Source organism: Patella vulgata, chromosome 5 (assembly GCF_932274485.2).
Source record: "Patella vulgata chromosome 5, xgPatVulg1.2, whole genome shotgun sequence".
NCBI lineage: Eukaryota > Metazoa > Mollusca > Gastropoda > Patellidae > Patella > Patella vulgata.
The window spans coordinates 26,646,336-26,666,842 of record NC_065883.2 but is presented as its reverse complement, the minus strand read 5'-3'; the positions used below and the strand labels follow the sequence as shown (position 1 = coordinate 26,666,842).

Below are 20,507 nucleotides of genomic sequence, written 5' to 3'. Positions count from 1 at the left end.
GCATACAAATTGGATGTGAAATGTGCATATTTTATTCACATCTCTGTTGCTGATATAATTTTGTAAGTATGCAGGAATTTGTGGCTGTTGAAAGAAGTATGCAAGAGTTGGTTTTGTCTGTAGTGATTACCTGTAGATCTTGAAGAATGAGATAATATTGATCTTGAAACTTTTAATTAAAGCCATCTGTCTTTTGTAGGTCTGTGAAGACTTTGATCTTATGATGATTCATTTTCTCAGTGTTTAGCTCTATGGAACAGGGATGTAGAATGAAATTATACTCACAGATCGAAGCTAAAATATATAGTACATGTAACACTTCTTTCTTGGGTTGGGGATCATGGTGGCTATGTGGGTAAGACTCTGGCTTGCTAGACTGGAGGTCGGGTGTTCGATCCCTGCATTGGCTGAAAAAGTTCATCCAGATTTTCCGGCGTGGTTCCCCCTTGTCAGTGATACAGTACAGAGGGCCTGACAAGGACAGCTGTCTAGTCATTTGGATGGGAAGGTCCCGTGAACACATTAATGTGCACGTAAAAGATCCCTTGACAGTTGGAATTCGATATAAGAGTAGGCCGTAGTGCAGCTGTCTGGGCAAAATTTCCCTCATAGCAATAGCACACTGTGTGGCATATGCCCGACTTCATTAGCCCAGTTCGGAGCAGAACAGTAGAACGTTAAACCCCATTTCATTTCTTTCTTAGGTCAGTTTGTAAAATGGCCGGATATAGCAATAAAGTAATCGCAGTCAAACTTGATTTGTGTGTATTATATTACACATAAATAATCTGAAATTTCATATTTTCAGTTTCTTATATAAAGAACCAGTATAGTGTTAATTAGGCATTAAAATTCCTACTAGGTTTAATTTTCATTGCCCACTCTTATTAAGCAATATGTGTGGTCTAATAAGATCTCTCGTTTATATGCACTGTCTTAAAGCAGACTTAAAATGTAGACTAGAAGAGTTTTTATCTGGACATCTTGGAAGATCTGGTAATAAGACCATCAAAAAGTGATTTAACTATAAGATATTGGAGAAACTACGTAATTGTGATAAAAATCGGGGTTTATTCTAAAGTGTTAAATTGTCCAATTGATTAAGACGCATGTTGCACCTTGCCTCACATTACTATGTTTAATACATTACTGGAATGGATGAGTCATACTTCAATCAGTCAATGGTACAATTGTTACCGCTTTATCTCTACTATTATATCCACAGTCAAAATGTACAGCAATATCCATCAGACTATAGTATTAACATGGGCTTTATAATAAGGTCCATGTTATTAGTTCTAAATGGAAACTGTTTGGACTATCTGTCACTGTATGATTGATATTTAATCTCTTGTCATAACTTTTACAGCACTCTCTAGAATTGTATCATTCAAATAGTGTATTCACATTGAAATGTTGTTGTATATTGTCCATGTCGGAAAAATTCACAGGGGATGACTGAATTGAGAAAAAAAAGTAGTGTCCATTGCAGATTCGATTTGGTGCCAAAGTCCCAGTTTGGTAGAATAGGGCCCTATGGAATGTAACTACAGTCAGGAGTGAAAATTGGACCCACCCCTGATTATGGATCTTCATATTTTCAAATCTTAATTGGAATCTGTCATTCAGTAGAACTTTTGATCTTGTGCACAATCCACCCCCAAGACATAGCTCGCAATTTCTCTTTACCCCCCCCCCCCCCCAACCTTGTACTGATATTGTTGTCAATTGTCACCGTTACCAATTTTAATGTTAACCTTAATAAAAACATAGGAAATGACATCAAGCCAATACATGTACCTCTCCTGTAGATTGTATTTTTATTTTGCAAATTTGGTGCCCACATTGAGATTTTTATAAAAATCTAACAGTTTAATGGTGAATATATAAGGATACAAATTGTTGTACATGCACTGGATATCTTGCAAACTAAAACCGAACAAATTAGATATGAAATTCCTGAATGGCGAGATAGTTGTCAAGAATTGTTGAACATCAGTGCTTAAGTCTTGTAAGGTAAAGAGATGTACAACTATATTAAAGTCACTCTGTATTCATGAGGTTATAATACTTCTGAGTACTGGTTGTAAAATGAACGGAGGATCAATATTATTTCATTAGAGACCAGATAATTTCATTCAACAAAAATCTGTCTTTGTTAATTTGTTATTTATATGACAAGGCATATAATTTTGTATGGACAGAAATATGTATTTACATGTTGATCCACTATCAGTCTTTTATAATGATTTAAAGACCTCGTAATTAAACCATGATTTATCAATATTTATGTTAAAATAAAAAGATCACCAGAATAAGTTCCAGAAAGAATTTATTTAGATACAGATAGAATGCTAACAGGAATAAAACATAGTCATAAACAGATGGTCTTCAGAAAATGTAGTTGAACTACAAACATAGTTTAGTTTACAAAATTCCACACACACAGACACCAGTGTCCAATATGGATGGAATGCCATAAATAACAAATACTTGAATTAAACCAGAGAAGGTTTGGATGAGTCAGATAATACTATCTATAATCTACCAGTCCATTAATAACAGTTAAACAAAGAAGGATTTTATGAAAATGAGAATGGATATGAGCCCTAATCTAAGTATATCTACATGTAGCTAGACCTGACTTTTAACTGAAAGGTGATCTACCTGATGACTAATATTGTGGTCAATAATTATAGACTGGTTTACTAACAAAGACATAATATATTTATATATTTATCAATAGCTCTACATCATGTCAATGAAACAAATGAATAGGACTCACTATACTAGAGGAATATCAGATTTTGAACAGTTCATTTTTCTTCAGAAACAAATAAATTGCATTTAACTACATGTACATCAATTATCCCTTTATGTTTAAATGTCTGGACGCCTAGCCCCACATGGTGAATACCTGTTTCAAATTACAGGCATTACTTTTCAGCGACAGCGACTGCGTATTGATGCAGTAAGTTACTGGTTATGGAAGAAGAGTTCAACCTTTGACTAGAAAAGTAGAATAACACAGATCAATCTGGGTATGGGATGTATACTCCGCTGTGCATTGCTGGAACCACCCCTACGCATAATACATTAAAATTTCATTGAATTTGATGAAGTGACCATTGAAGTTTGTTCTAGTTGTCTTAGTTTTAGGCCATAAGCTGGGCCAGATTTTTATGACTTTTTGTTCCACCCATCGGTCTTGTGGCTAAAACTATTTTTAAAAATTCAATAAAGTATCCAAGTTGCCGAAACAAGCTCATAGTCATACATGTGAAATCGCTGCAATTTGCTGTGTTTTTTGAAGATAAACAAAACACTGTAAAGTTACCCAACATACAGAAACAGGATTTGTCTATTTAATTGTGACTACACGTCAGCCACAATGTTCGTATGTAGGGCACACTATGAATATTCAAAACCGATTAACTCTGCATAAACGAGGCAATGGATCGGTATATGTCCTGATAACTGGCTTTCCTGGCAAGTGATGACCAGGATAATAAAGATGCACGATGCCAAATGGAAAGACAGTGGCATCACAGGAATACCATTCGTTCTATTCTGCCAGATATGCATCAGATGTATGATATTGTCAGAACAGTATATTACAACATGCTCAGACGATATCGTTATCTAATATGGCAGAACTTTTTATCGATTGCACTGGAACATTTACACATTTTGAATTCTTCTTTGTAAAATGGTATTTTTTTGACATCATAAAATCATTAATGATTGTGAGAATAAAGTAATCATTATCGTTTATAAGAATAGCGTCATGCTTAGTTTGTATGGAACCGAAAAGTCTTAAATCTTACCATTCTTGTCTTATGAGGTATGGTATTAGCAAATGGCATTCTATTTGGGAAGGAGGATCACGTGGATAAGTGGGTAAGATGCTGGCTCGCTAGCCTGGAGGTCGGGTGTTCGATCACTGCATTGGCCGAGAAAGTTCATCCAGATTTTCCGGCTTTGTTTCCCCTTGTCAGTGATGCAGGACAAAGGGCCCGACAAAGGACAGCTGTCTAGTCGTTCGGATGGGACGAAAAACCAAGGTCCAGTGTACACATTGGCATTGCACGTTAGAGATCCCTTGGCAGTTGGAATTCGATATAAGAGTAGGCCGTAGTGCCGCTGCCCGGCCAAAATTTCCCTCATAGCACACTGTATGGCATATGCCCGTCTTCATTAGCCCAGGTTAGGAGCAGAACAGCAGGACGTTAAACCCCATTTCATTTCATTTCTATTTGGGAAATTACAGGTAAAGTTAAAAAAAATGATGTCATTGAATATAACTATAACAACACTTGACTAGGAACGCCTGACTGTTCCATTGCCTGCTTGGTCCATGCACGGGTGTATTTGTGCATGGATCAAGCAGAAGATGGCTTAGTTCGCCGCCTCACTAAGAACTAGTATATTGACAATGCACAACACTAGTATGCCATTTTTTCTGGATAAACAGGCCACATTTCGGTGTGGAATTCTGCCAAATTTTGATTTTTAGAAATTTACAAAAAATATCAAATTTTGTGGCATGGTTCCCCCTTATCATTGGTGTAGGACAGAGGGTCTGGCAAGGGACAACGTCTTAGTCATTCGAATGGTATGAAAAGACATGGTCCCATCCCATGTACACATAAGCGTGACCGTAAAAGAACCCTTGACAGTAGAAATTTGAAATAAAGAGTTGGCTGTAGCGCCACAGTAGGATTATAATCTCTCTTATAGCACAGTCATAGCAAAAAAGTGGGATGTTAAAGATGGGTTCCCAGAAAAGTTTTTATTGGGTGGTTATTTCCAATAAAAGTATGGTAATTTTGGTAGAAAAATACTGGATTCCCCGAAAAACACTCATGGAGCGTATACAGTCAATGTAAGGGTTCCCCTAATCAACAGCCCGACGATTAGGAATTTCTGCACGCGTGATGTCAAAGGTCACACGCGCACATTGAGCGCTTGATGTACAAGTTGATAAACTTTATGAAGAGTTAGACGTACGACACTTTCCGAGATAAAAATGACGGAAAAAGACGCGGGTAGTGGATAATCCAAGAATTTAATTAGGATTCGATATTTGTAATAAATAGTAAGCGATTAAAGACAACATCGTCTTATGTATGCAATGAATTCTCCTCTGACTTCCAAGACGTGACGTAAACATGACCTGGTTTGATCAAATTTTTATAGCAGGACATTCCTTCGCAATTACAATGTTTGAGACGATTTGAAGCAAAGTTATGACAAATTAATAAGTTTGAATATGTTTTTAGTCTATATATACCATTAAATCACAAAGTTTGTACGCGGGAACCCATCTTTAAACCCTGTTTCATTTCACGAAATATCAGTAGGAAAACCTGCAGATGTATATGTTTTAATATTAATCCTATGTGTAACAGTTGTTTTGTCCTTGACATGAAAGAAATATAATCTTGGTGTTATTACTATGACTAATCATAATCAATACTGGTAACACCATGCTATGTTATTGATAGAAAATTAGGGTTTGTTGTTGTCGGTATCAGAATTATTGAAATTTTCACATGTAGAAAACCTGAATTCATGCAGAGACATTTTTTGATGTATTAATCAATATATGTTTTTAAAGACATTTACAACTGAGTGACGATCTATTTTATTTGCATTAGGCCAAAGCAACTCAATTTTTAGTTCTGTAAATCAACACTCGAGTGTCGTGAAAAAAACTCTTGTTTAAATGTCAAAACTTTAAAAATTTGAGCTCAATGCTTTTGAGAAGGGCAACCAAGTATTTTGAGGGGTTTTTTTAATTTTTTTTTCCCCCCTAAAACCGGAAGCAAAATTTTGACAGGTGTTCCCAAAGAACAGAAATTCAAATTGGTGTAGCCTAACCATAGAAAGTTTTTACAAAATGTTTACATTTTTGGAAATTAATCAGTTATATCTTTAAAAACTATTTGCATCAACTGCCCCTGTCTTCCCGGCTTTATATACATGGTTTGTTTACATTAGGTGGACAACGAATCCTTAATTTTCGAATCTGCAATTTGTCATGTGTAGTATGTGTACATATATGTGTTATTAAGGTTATCATGGATACATGTAGATAATTAATTATAATGTTATATAATATCTCATATCAACCAGATGATATCTCCCTGATAATCACAACAATCATTTATTATATTATTCACCATATATGTCAATCTATCTAGCTGACAGGTCAGTAAATTAATTATGTATCATTCATTAATTACTTTTTATATGACCATCATGAGATGGATAAGCCTTGTTTTTCAATAATTTCTGATAATTACTGACAGAGTTATGACCCTTGACCACTTTGAAAAATCTTGTGGATGCTTTAAAGGCTAAAGTTAATACCTGATGGACTTTAAATTTATCCAGTTTTTAAGGTCATGAGACGAAGAATCCTATCAATTTTCAACGATTTCCGATGATTATGGCAATTGATATAAAATGTTTTGTATGCTAAATGTTAGAATAAGACAGAACTAGAAGCCAAATGGGTTGTTACCTTGTAATATTTTAGTGTGTTGTAAAAATTTTCATTTCTGACAAAGAAAAAATACATTGTATGTAACAACCCTTGTTGACTCCCCGGACGACTTAGCTGCTGTGGGCGTATGTTTCATTGCCTGGAAGGCTGGCAACCTATCTTTGGGTGATTTGGTCTGATTCACGAATGTATTTCATTTGACATTTTTGGACAAACATGGGTAGGTATTTCCCTCTAACAGATGGCAACATACATTGTCCTTTCCACCATCTTCCAAATACAAGGATAAATAGAACCAGTAGTTTGATTGTTTGATGCTTTATAAAAACATAAATGTGCAAGAAATCAATGAGTGACACCTATTTATTTGGGGATTAAGGCGTGGGAATTTAACCCAGCTGTTGGTTTCTATTCATTAGATCTAAGAAGAGCTAATTGAAATATATTTTACCTTATATAAAACACAAACTTCCTTGTCTGATGTAAAATTTGTTCTTATGTGAACTCCTCATTGCCGGCCTTTCTTTCTAAAATTGTTTTTAAAGTGGATAATGAAAATATTGAAAATTTCAGTCAAATTAATTGAATCTGAGCTAAGTTCAGATACTTGAAGTTTTGACTAGATTTTGTCGAGGGGGGGGGGCATACATTGGAGCAAAGGGTAATCATCAGAGTGCTGCATGCATTAGTGGTTTAGTGTAGTCCCCAGAGTCTTCGTCGCTGCCTCATTCCGAAAGCAATTGTATACATTGCAACCTTAGGAATTGCTTGGGCCCTTGGTTATTATTAGTACCCCCCGTCTGGATCCGCACCTGGCCCTTGGTTATTATTAGTACCATTGCCACGATGATCAACAGTCTTGATTGTCAGTCCTTTCATCAGAAGTCACCAGCCATATTAGGGTTTAACACAGGTATGGCAGGCATTAAGCCATCTGATGGATGATTATGGACTTGTCATGTGAATAATATCTAAATAATAGTTTAATTTAACATTTGTAAACAGAAACACACTGGCAGTAAGCAAGTTCAGTTCTTACATAATGCCTCTTTAATATTGTTTAATTTTAATTAAATCCCACTTTAATAGTACTCTTATATGAAGGGATGTGATATAAATTCTAATTAGTAAAATGATATTAACATAGAATATAATGTGATTTTAATTGTGGCCTGTATATACGTGAATATAAATATTCATATAAATTAAGTTGGGCTTGAAGATTTCACGTACATGAAATATTAAATGTATAAATTAACATGTTTTTGAAAGAAACAGGTAGTTAACCATTTTTATAAGCAAACACATTTCACAAAGACACCTTTCCCTAATATATAATTTTAATGGTTGGATTGATTTTAGAAAACATGAGTTAATGCAATATGTATTTTATAAGTAGTTACTACTTATAAAATACATATTACTAGTATAAATAAATGGTTATAAGGTAATAAATGAAATTGTATTACTTACAATATATTGATTAGTCTTATGAACAGTGTATTAAAACCTGATTTATGAAATTTACAGCTTTGAGTTTATGACTCAGCCCCTTTATCAATAATTCATGGATTGTAATAGCTTGTATCAGTTGTACACTAGTCATTAGCAGGAAATCTACGACTGAATCAGGTGAACTTTATATTGCAGGTAAAACTGATTGCAAATTTTATTTTCATTCTTGTTTTTCTTGTATGAAAACTTTTCAAAAGAGCTTAGTATCATTTCCTAGATTAAACACTGTTTTGAAATGTTTAAATCAGGAATTTTGTATACTGGTAGATGTACCGATATATGTATTGTATGAATGACATGTAAGAATGAATGAAAGGGGATTTAACCTTTTTATGTTCATGGTAATATGTAATTTGGACTGCGATTTTTCTTCCCATCCAAACAACTAGACGCATCCTTTCAAGGCCCTCCCGTCGTGCACCACTGACAAGGGGGAAACCACACTATAATATCCCAGGCAATACCAAGATCACACCCCAGTCTTTGTGGTTAGTGAGCCAGTACCTTACCGCAGGGAGGAAAATGTTCTCTAGCTTTCTAGGATAACAGATCTATGATCCTTGTGCAGTGCTTTATGCTACCCTGTATTTAAAAAAACAAAAAACTTTACACCACAAGTAGAAGGTTGTTTTAAAAACGAACTGTAAAATCTTTAAATCACTATTGATATTTTTTCTATGTTTGCAAAACCTATTAGTCCAGCCTTTTTGCCACTATAGTAAAAAGTGTTTTCATCTGTCATGTCACTGTCACTTTGTTTGCAAGAATTAAATACAAACGTTGATTGCACCCTCTAATAGCTGGCTCAAAAAACAACGTATAAGAAACGGATGCAAGTTTGTGCAGTATTTATTCAAAGATTTACAATGCAGTTTATAAACAAAGACTGGCAGAGAGGGAAAGATGTTGGATGTTGTTTGCTCAGCGTGAACACTGTGTTTTAAAGTTATGCAAACCGATCAGTACACTGTTAGTTTTTGAGGTCATGTCTGGTTTTAAGTGCTCTTGATTTTTTCTGTCCTCTACTACTTAAAACATTAGACAAGGTAACATATTTTTCTGTATTTGTTGAAGAATTTGTAATTCTGTAGAAGTGGGAAACCATGGTTTGATAAATATGTTCTTTTCAAAAGTTCAAATAGCATGAGGAGTGGAATGTTTTTTGCTGTTTTAATTTAAAGGTTTAGTACCTTGAGTTAAATCTAATTAAATCATATTTGAAATGTTTAGAAATGACGAATAGAGTAGTCTGAGATATATATCAGATCAGGGACTTCTACAATTGAATAATGACCATGTTAGGGAAATCTAGCAGACATACCCAAACAGCTCAGTATTTTAATTTTGAATTTTTCAGAGAAGGTAAATAAGGGTAAAGTCTAATAATTAAGGCCAACTGCAGATTTCGTCACAGGGCACAAGATGTAATGGGGTTAGGGCACGTGGTTGTTGGCGAAATTGTGGGTTAGGGTTAGTGCTAGCCCTGTTTACATCTTAAGTTTTAGACCTTGCCATAAATAAGTGTTTCGTCACATTTTGGATTTAACAGACCTACTTCAACCAACTTTTATGTTCTCCATTCTCCAGAGAAATCCAAGACAGACCCTTTGAAGTATATTACATTATATTATTAATCTCAGTTGCTTGTGTTTCGACCAGCTTTCCATATCGTATTGGATATTCTGTTCTTCAAGTGGACTGCCTTATGATCCTTGTTTTCACATGAACTGGGTAAATGACTCCTACATGTCCAAATACAAGATTATTTTGGAATTAAGGGATTATAATTTTTATGAATGAATGGCAAAAGATATATAAAATGGTGAACTGATAGGTGGGACTATATAATTTGATATGAGATATCATCTGTTTAAACATCTGCTAATATTAAATAGCTAAAATAACAAATGATAACATATAAAGTTGTATTTGTTATGAGTGATATCTATTACTATTTAAACTAAGTAATGCTCAGATAAGTTGAGTTTTGTTTAGAATCGGAATGAGTATAGCTCAGATGGTATGTGGAGTTAACTGAACAAAAACTCAAGATTGATTCAGTTGTTCATCATTTCTGATAGGACTGCTTCTATGATACAATCTGGTTGAAATTGTCTAGAGAGCAAGACAATATATTTATCCAACATGTAAGTAGTGGAAAATATTACCAAATTAATATTTAAATACTTTTGCATTCTTTTGATCCAATACACTGTTGAGATATTTCACACTGGATATTAGTTTCAATGAAAATATTAGGTATAACTATCTTGTAAATTTGGTTACAGACTACCGATATTATTTTATTTAAAAATTATCAGCAAAGAAATTGATTGTTGTCCACTTAAACATACATTATGCAAGAGCTAAGTCTGCCAATTGTAGGTCTTTCTTTAGGCCCGAAATGTTATAGAAACTATTAAACATTAATGTCGGCGCTAGTATGCGATATTTGTTGGATTATGATCCGATTTGCTGCATAGCTTTCCTTCTCGATTTAACGATTAAATGGATAATCGAGACTATGATTTTTGTTGTACCTACTTTAGTAATGATGACCGAGGCTATATGGAACTTTTGATCGCTTATTTCTTGGTTCATAGTGGATCAATTTGACTGAAATTTTAAGCAAATTGCCTTTACATTATCTAGTTTTTAACTACATGTATTATAGTGAGAACTGCTAACTCGTTATCTAATCTCCCATAATATATCTTTAATGTTACATATAATTGTGCCAGCAATATTTGAAAATAAATGTTGTATTAGATATATTAAAAGCATAGAGTTAGTAAAGTTGCCTTGATAATCCAGATGCGGGACCTGATGTGAGAAATGCAACATGTGAGTCAACATTAATCAGAGTAAGGATGTAAACCAACAAATAGAATGTTTCAACCTGGCTATTGACAGCTTACAAAGCCAGCTTTTGTCTCCATGGCAGATTGCATCAAACACATCTGGTTATATCCCTTTAACTCAAGATTTGACAGCACATATTATTACATATAAACATGAAAAAGACATGTTGAGGACTTCATAACTGTATGGAAAACACATTAACATTCATGTTAAATATTTATGGAATTTTATATATTACATTTTGATTATTACAAATGAGGTTTTATAGTCATGTTTTAAATATTTCGGATAACTAATTCCTAATTTATGAGTCTAGATCTCAAAAGTATACACAGTACATGTAGATATAATAAGTAACCAAAGTCCACTTAATTAACATGCTAATTATATAAGTTCATGGTTTATGGTTCAGGCTGTCAAATCAACAATGCTGTATATATGGGAGAATATTAGAACAATCTGGAATCAATAATAAACATGTGATATATAATTACTTGTAGATGTTAATTTGAGATTTTGTGACATTTCAGCTTTGTGTTATTGACTGCCAACTCATTTATCTGGTAAAAGGAATAGTATTTAATCCATATCAAACTACAATATTGTGAAAGTTGACTCTTGACAGGAATTTTAATCTGAAAAATGGTTTGATTCAATTCCTTAATCATAAATCCATAATGATGAATTGAAAATGAGTATCAGCAGCTTCAATAGTTAAAAAGTTTGGGTTCATCACAAAAAAAAAACTATATTTTATACTAGATAATTATAAGAAATAGCTATTTTCCAGAATTATTGTTACTGATATGCTTGAGGTATGAAAATCCCTATTGAAGTTTTCATAAATTATTCTAAGAGTTGTTTTCTGAAACTTATGATTGTTGATTAAATGATACGTGCTGTTGTACTTGGATCGAAAACATTATCTACGTAGACGATCCTGTTTCACACATAATAACCCTATTGAAGTTACTTTGTGTATGCTGCATAAAACAGGGACTTGATTCTAAAAGATTGTTCATTCTGAAAACAAAATGGAAAATTCAGGATATGAATTGTCTTTTTAGAGCTAATGTATTAAGACCTTAGAAAGGAAAATTGATTTAAACTGTCTGATACACTATATATGACCGAAGTGGAATTTAACAATAGATGTATGTGCTACATATCTCTGTTTAAGCTATTGCCAGCATTTACCGTTACTGATAACATTAAATGTCACAAGGATCACACCTAACTCCTTCATAATTAAGTCAAGGTATTTGTGATATTCTTACTATGGAATGTTGTGTATATGTTGAATGGGATTGTTTGATACAAGTATTATGGGTACATTGTATATGTAAGTTGCATTGTCAAGACTAGATACTGGATTAAAAATCATAATACTAATTCACTTGTTTTCATTGACAAAATATTTGTTTTGACCAAGAATGTAAAACAAAAATGTAAAAAACTTGGTCATAGTAGAAAGTTGAAATATTTGGAGTGCCTTACACAAATCTAAGTGAGTTTTAGTAATGGGTAAATAGATTTATTGCAAAGTCTTGTCAAGCTGAAAGAGATATATACTTATTAGATTAGGCTAGTACTGTGACACATTGTTTTTAAGAAATGGATGATACACTAGCAGTTGATGTTTTAAAGAAAGAAAAACAGTCAAGGTTACATCAGTGATAGTTGGTCTTGTGTTGCAATATGACTGTCATCTTGTGTGTACTTTTTCATAAATGAAATATTGGTTATAGTGATTATTCTATGTATTGTTTTTTATGAATCTTTCAAAGCATTTATTTTCCTCATCTGTTTATATATTTTTGATTATTAGTTCATAGCATTGATTTATATTACTGAATATGTCATATCCCTAGAAGAAAAAAAAATTAATTGAATTCAATTAGTTTTAATTGCCACCGAATAAAGAATACCCCCAAATCATTTCAAATACTCTCGAAAATTGTTTGATTGTGTACTTAATTGTAAAGCATATTCATAGATCTTATCTCTTTTAGTTACTGGTAATGTATCAAATCTTTATTCCAATTTCTAACTAATGTCTATTGTTTATTTGTTTACAGAGCATAGTTTATTCATCAAAATAAAATATGGGAAATAAACAAAGTGGACCTAAGAAGGACAAGGAGGAGAAGAAAAAAAGTGGAAAGAAGAAAAATACTAAAGGTGAAAAAAGTTCTGATGAGGAACAAGTAAATGGTGAGGCAACAGGAATTGAAACTAAAACAGAAGAACAAGTAGAGAATGGGGAAGTTGAAGAAGGAAAGACAGAAGATGAAACAGTTGATAAAAAGGTAGAAGACAATAAACGAACTGAGGTAAGATTTGTACACTTGCTGTATCCTAAATAAACCTAATAATTACCACTTTTGTTATTACAAATAATTGGGGTTGGATGGCCGAATGGTTAGTGCGTGCATGTTGCATCATAGGACAGGTTTGTCATTGAGTCAACTGGTGGGGTTTCAATTCCTCAGTTGTACGTGACAAAGAGTAGGGTCGTCTGTCCAATCTCGTGGGTTGTCTCTTGTGTCCTCCAGTTTCCTCCCACTGCTAAGGACTCTTATGCACAAGCAAATTGAAATAAAATAGAATCATTTTAGTCCCGAAATGACCTAGTTTGTATCAAGTGGACGATAAACCCCATCTCTCTCTCTCGAACATTTTCCCCAATTTGTTGATTTGAATCTTCATTCATTATGGTGGAGGGAACCACAGTAGCTAAGTGGGTAAGATGCTGACTCACTAGCCTGAAGGATGCATGTTCGGCTTTCTGCATTGGCTGAGTTCATCACCTGGTCAGGGGTGCAGGACGGAGGGCCATACAAGGACAGCTGTCTAATCTTTCGGATGATACGAAGGAAACAAAACAAGGTCCTGAGTATACCTTGGCATGCACATAAAAAGATCCCTTGACTCTTGGAATACGATATAAGAGTAGGCCATAGTGCTGCTGCCCCAGCAAAATTTACCTCATTGCACACTGTATGGCGTACAATGTATGCCCATCTTCATTAGCCAAGTCAGAGCAGAACCTCCATTTCATTTTTTGTGGTGGAAAGTGGTGCCAGTTATTCCAATAAGGTGTCCTGTTGTTTGATGTGATTTAGAATATATTAGACTAGGGATGTCTGAAATATCCATCTGTAATGGTAACATATCTGTAATTACCATTAATTGTAGAATGATCTTGAAAGGTTCATTGAAGAAATTATGACTATTTCAGGGAGATGGTGAAGCCATAGTAGAAAGTCCTATTGAAAAACCTGCAGCAGAATCTAATACTGAAGTCCCTGCTGCGGATAATGCCCCATCTAATCCAAAAACAGAAGAAACTAAAGTTGAAGCAGTGGTCGAAGAAGCAGTTAAAGATGCCCCAGAAGAGAAGAAAGAGGAGGTTAAAGTAGAAACCACAGAGACACCAGTAGCTCCCACGGTTGTTGAAGAACCTAAAACAGAAGCTGTAGTTGCTCAGGTGGAGGAAACAAAGCCGGAGCCACCAGCCCCTCTTCAAGAAACCAAACCGGTTGAAGTTACAGAAGCCTCTCCAGAACCTGTGGTAGAATCATTACCAGAACCTGTTGAATCCCAGCCAGAACCTGTTGTTGAATCCCAGCCAGAACCTGTTGTTGAATCCCAGCCAGAACCTGTTGTTGAATCCCAGCCAGAACCTGTTGTTGAATCCCAGCCAGAACCGGAAGCACCAGTGGTAACAGAACCAGAAGCACCAGAGCCAATAGTTGAATCAATACCAGAACCAGATGTGCCTTCAGAATCAACTGATGCTCCAGTTGCTGAAAATAGCACAGAAGATATTCCTCCTCCTCCACCAGAACCTCTGGTAGAAAAAGAATCAACAGAGAATGGAACAACAGAAGAGAATGGAACAACAGAGAATGGAATAGAGGAAACCAAACCAGAACCAGTTACTAACGGAACATCAGAGGTAAATGGACATCAGGTAAGAACTAGATGACTACCAATATTTGCATATGAAAGTTGATGCTGTGCGAAAGTTGCTATGTAGAAAGCGTGAATGACAAATGGGATGTGGCAGAGCGCAAATGTGAAATGTAATGAGAGAAATGTAGACACGTCAAAAAAAAAAAAGCATTTTCCCACAAAACATTTGTCATTTAACACTTAACATTTGACGTTTAACATTTAACTCTTGCCTTAGACGTATTTTGACGTTATTATCGGTATTAGGACTTTGTACATTGTACTTTTTAAATATAATCAATGGAAACAACATTGTCGCAGAGCATTTAATATCGGCAGCGATACCCTTCCATATAAACTTGCTAATGATAACGTTATTTGTAGAACGGAGACACTAAAGTTTCAACACAGTTTAAATGGGAAAGTGAAGGAGAAAATGTTCAGGTTTCTGGAACCTTCAGTGAATGGAAAGAAAAATTCACATTAGAGAAAAGGTAAGCAAACAATCATCTTTAGACAGGTTTCATATCATAAAGTACAATATCATTTAACTAAGTGCATAAAACTTGGATAACACTTTTCAAATTTTTCTCATCTTAAAATGTAGAATTTGATATAATAAACTTATTCCATACAGTAAATATTTAAAAGGCAGACACTATATTATTTGATTTACATTGATAAATTAATAGCTAGATTATTGTTAATGAAGCATTGTATTTTTGTAGTGATGACGGTTTTAAAACAACAATAGATCTACCTGTTGGTGAATATTTCTATAAATATCTTGTAGATGATGAATGGGTGGTTAATAAAAACGAGGTAAATATTTCATTTCTACATAATGTATATTGAAGTATCTATATTAAGCCATAAGTTTATTCAATTTAAAAAAAAGCATGTAGATTAGTCTCGGAGAGAAGTATTCCCCGCTACAATTTAACTCATTTTAAAGCTGGTGAACTTAATACAAAAGTTCTCTTTGGAATATTTTAAAAATTGGTCAAATTGTTGATTGGGGCTTACAGAACCCGATCGAGATACAGAATTTTTGACACATGTCGGACTGGGCAATAGTTGAACCTTTTGGTGACTTCTAAAGACTAAAGGGAGATAACTCCATTGGAACTTCGGAAAAGATTATTTTTAAGGTGTACCTGTTGACACTCCGATTATATATACTATTATACGAGTTCTATCTGAATAAAATAATTATAAAGAAAACATAAATCATAATTCTTATTCCAAGTCCATAGACAGAAAGTTGAAAAATATCTGTTTTTGTTTTTTTGAAAGAGCATGAGATGTTATAGCGAATTCTAAACATGTGAATTCATATATGTGTTTGGTAGAATTTTGAGTTTTCTAGGTAATTGGCAAAATCATTTTCTTGGATAGAGTGATATTGACTACTTTGAGCAAGAATATAACAATAAATTTTAAATGGATTGAGATGAAATTATTTTGTTTTTGGTTTATCAAAACACAAGAAAATCTAGCACATACCATTTTTATACTTGTAAAATTCATTATTATGAGCAGGAATTATGTATTTGAATTTATTATTAACAAATATGCTTATGTTGTTATATTTCAGCCGGTTAAATGTGGTGATGATGGAGTGGACAATAATGTTATTATTGTCAGTTAAGTTTCTCTATGATGAGGTGATATGTTATTATTATATATATTGTACAGACTTCTTTATATAAATATTGTACATCTTTCATCATTTATACTACTGTACAATCTCTGTATGTAAACAGTGCACTCAATGGGATCATTATATAAAATTTGGAATTCATTTATCAATTCTATTCCACTATGGTGGCAGAACCAGAAAAATCTACATCCATTTGCAAAATTAGTAAATCATTTCTGTTAACGAGAAATATTCTGTTATATTAAGGTATTTCAGACTGAAATAAATAAATGTTGTTTGCTTATAAGTCTGTAATTTATTAAGTTACCTTCAGTTATTCACATGTGCTTAAACCCCTACTCCCAACACAATTTTACTCAAAGTAAAAGTAGCATTGGATACGAGTGGTTTCTTAATTCAGTTTGTGAATTTTGGTATTTTTACCTTTAAGGTATTTAAGTTAGGACTTTGTATTGGGTCAAGCTAATGTATAAGTAATGTTTCTTTTTCTAAATGATAATATTTAAGCTTACATTAGTTTTGTTATTATACATATAAATAGAGTGTAAATGTTTACACACAACGCAAGAATCTGAGATTGTAGATGTTTTGTATATAGTTAAAGTATGTAGCTTTAAACCAAATGTGATTGATCATTTCTAATTACATGTATTTTTTACCATATACATTTAAATTGTTATTATTTATTTAAAATCATAAACTGGGGAAAAGTGATCTGGAAGTGAATACTCCTGAAACGGTGAATTGATCCAAAAGATTGATACAGAAGTTTGAACTGTTTTATATGCAAGTGGATTGTCTTATTTCTCACCAAGGGGTGTTAACATCATGCCAGTCCCCCCCCCCCCCCCTCGTTCATAGCTCAATTCAAAAGTTATTATACACAAAAACTTTAAAAGCTCAAATTTTTACACTTATTTCCATTCATTGGCTTATTATTGGGGTATATTTAAATGAAGTCGGTTTATATTTTGTGCTCAATTTCTAGTCAATTATTTAAATTTTTAATTCTTTACTCATTCAATTTATTTAATAAATATATTTTCATGCTCATTTCACTATATTATTTTAAAATATATGAAGAACTGTTTACATGATCATCTATTTATCAACTTCAGAAAAAGATTTGTTTCACACTGTTTCCTGTAAATGTAATTGTTTAAGATGAAGAAAACTTCATTGCATAATAAGACAATACTAACAATACTGCAAATTAACATTATCATTTAGTTAATACAGAAATATTCCATTGAGATATGAATTGTAAAATGTTTGAATACCAAATCATAATTTTTTCATCTTTTATCTATATATAGGTGGAATGATAGTGGTATGGGGTAATTAATATTAATTTATATAATTGCTTTAAATTCTGTGTTTGTGAAACTATATCATATTAGTGTTATATATAAAACAAACTACCCAGAGGTCTTATCAGAATAAATTAATTGTTTTCGTGAATAATTACAGGTGTCCGGTAGCTTAAGAATTACATAAATTATTGGTACTATTTGGAATTACATATTTTACCAGGAGCGTGGCGAACAAGAGATAGACACTTGATCAAAGAATAAGATTTATGGCCCTTACAATTGTATCTTAAAAATAAGGATATTTATCAGTAGAGGGGACATTTGTAGTTATTTGATCAATAGCACAAGTAATTGAGCTTGTAATTAGTGTTTCATTAATGTATAGGACCAACAGCTTAGTATGCATGAGACCAATATTAATACATTTTGATTAAACTCTGAAATTGAAAGCTACGGTTTATGCAAGCGATACCTACATAGAATGCTTTCCAAGGTGATTAAAAAAGATCTGAAACTAAATTTTAGAAACATTTGGCTGATAATTTCCTTACTTCAGTTTCAGAGTTTATTTTTAAAAATTTCATGATTTGACAATGTCTGATTTTAGACAGAATATATTTTCTAGTTCTTTTATATAATACCGTGTAGATAAATATGTATTTTTGGATATAGAAATATTAGGGCATTTTGCAATCATGAAATCAGCATTTTTTTATTAAAATTAAATGTATTAACATTATTATATATTACAAATAATTTTTAGGAAATTATATTTAATATTTGACAAAATTCCAAAATTTCAAATGAAACATATCGATTTATCATGGTATATTTATTACTTATGTGTCTTCCCATATACTATAGAAAACCAAGTAAAATGACCAAAATGTTTCTTTATATCTATATTTGATATACCATTTTTATACGCCCACATGGAAATGTGGATGTATATTGCCGTTACCCCTGTCCGTCGTCCACAATTTCTTGTGAACTATCTAAAGCCAAAAGTTTTCATCCGATTGTTTTAAAATTGATATATGTTGTTTACATTAGTGAGATGAAGGATCCTATTGAATTTCAGCAATTTCCATTTATTATGTCTTTCAACCTTGTTAATGCTCGATTGATGAAAGTTATCATCCGATATGTATGAAATTTATATGCATCATTTAAATTTGTGAAACAGGTTTATTGAATTTCAGCAATTTCTGTCAATTATTTCTAGATTTATGGCCCTTGTTTTACTTTGTGAACCTTCGAATGACAAAAGTTATCATCCGATCTGTATGAAATTTATATGTATTATTTAAATTAGTAAAACAAAAAAGCCTGTCAAATTCCAAAAGTTTCTATAAATTACTTCCAGAGTTAAGGCCCTTGTTTGAGTTTGTAGACCCTTGTGAACGACAAAAATTATAATCTGATCTGTATGTGATTGTCTTGTAAATGCCCCCAATTGCCTACAAATAAATAAATATGCGACAACCCTTGTCGACCGCTCGGATGATTTATCTGCTGTGGGCGTATGTTATTGGCAACCTATCTTTATAACATTGTACACCATATATCATCTTTTGTCATCATTAAATATATTGTATTTATCTTATTACATACACTGTGCTATATCATATATGGGGTGCTAAAAAATTTCATCTTTTTTAGAGGAAAAATTAAATAATAAAAGCTTGTAATATCTGATGGGTAAAATTGTCAATACACGTTTCAGAATTAATTTATATATTTTTCTTTGTTTTATTAATTAAAATTATCAGATTTCTTTCAGTAACTTCAAATAAATTATGTTTCATTTGGATCAAATATATAATCTTATATTTAAAATTCGAATTTCAATTCATTCTGATTAAAACACAGATCCCATTTTGTTTCGTTTTTTATAGTTCAAAATTTTGTTTTATTTGTCTGTACTACACTAGGATCTGGAAGAGTTGTTATATAACCAGCGTTCTGGATGGCGTGTGGGTTTAGCCAATGAAACCATCTGTTGCAGCGACTTCTTGGCATGCTATGCATGGAACTGTGGGTAAAGGACTAGAAATGTCGACACTGATTAATCAATATAGGGTCAAAAGCCGCTCTTACGACCTCTGACGTGACCTTTCACTACAACCGGTCAGATCTTCATGTAGTACTGTCCATCTAAAGTATTAAAAAATAAAACTAAATATAGATCTGTATGTATCTTAATCAGATTGATTTCAATTGAATATCAGAATCTATTTCATAATTTTGATTCTAGATTGGTAATTTTTATTGCATCTTTATGTTAATGATATTTTGAAGTAAGGTTTAATATTTTGTATAATATAAAAATTTACAGCATTGTATATTAATTGCCTGGTACTATTATATTATTTACTACATGTAAACATTGTGTGTCTGTTGTAATAAAAGTGCGAATGAAAAATATTTCTTTATTTTTGTAAGACTTTATTTCATTGCAAATAAAATAAAACCAAGTACGAACAATCCGAACCATAAGATAGAATTCGAAGTCCTAAAAAACGTTATAGGCAAAATAGTGTATTCAAGCAAAATAGTGTAATCAGCAAATGGACTGCTCCTCGTGTACAAAATACACGACAAACAGTGGTAACAGGTGTCCGGGAGAGTAAGCTTACCCTGCCTGGCGCCACACCCGCCATAGCTGCATCCTAACTATTAGACG

General features: G+C 33.0%; 1 protein-coding gene across 5 annotated transcripts in view; it reads left to right on the top strand.

The window, feature by feature from the left end:
- LOC126821844 (proteoglycan 4) overlaps window positions 1-20,248 on the top strand; it is a 42,148-nt gene extending 21,900 nt beyond the window's left edge. For 2 of the 5 annotated variants that reach the window (XM_056101081.1, XM_056101082.1), the window contains exons 2-6: window positions 12,967-13,221; window positions 14,130-14,864; window positions 15,230-15,339; window positions 15,574-15,667; window positions 16,443-20,248. In XM_056101081.1, coding sequence (XP_055957056.1) covers window positions 12,994-13,221; window positions 14,130-14,864; window positions 15,230-15,339; window positions 15,574-15,667; window positions 16,443-16,496 — 1,221 coding nt within the window. In that variant the 5' untranslated portion in view covers window positions 12,967-12,993 and the 3' untranslated portion in view covers window positions 16,497-20,248. Of the gene's footprint in view, window positions 1-8,097; window positions 8,162-8,941; window positions 9,073-9,188; window positions 9,208-12,966; window positions 13,222-14,129; window positions 14,865-15,229; window positions 15,340-15,573; window positions 15,668-16,442 lie in introns of those variants that run through there. The other 3 variants (XM_056101084.1, XM_056101083.1, XM_056101085.1) reach the window with 3 other exon arrangements.
- Window positions 20,249-20,507: the final 259 nt, after the last annotated feature.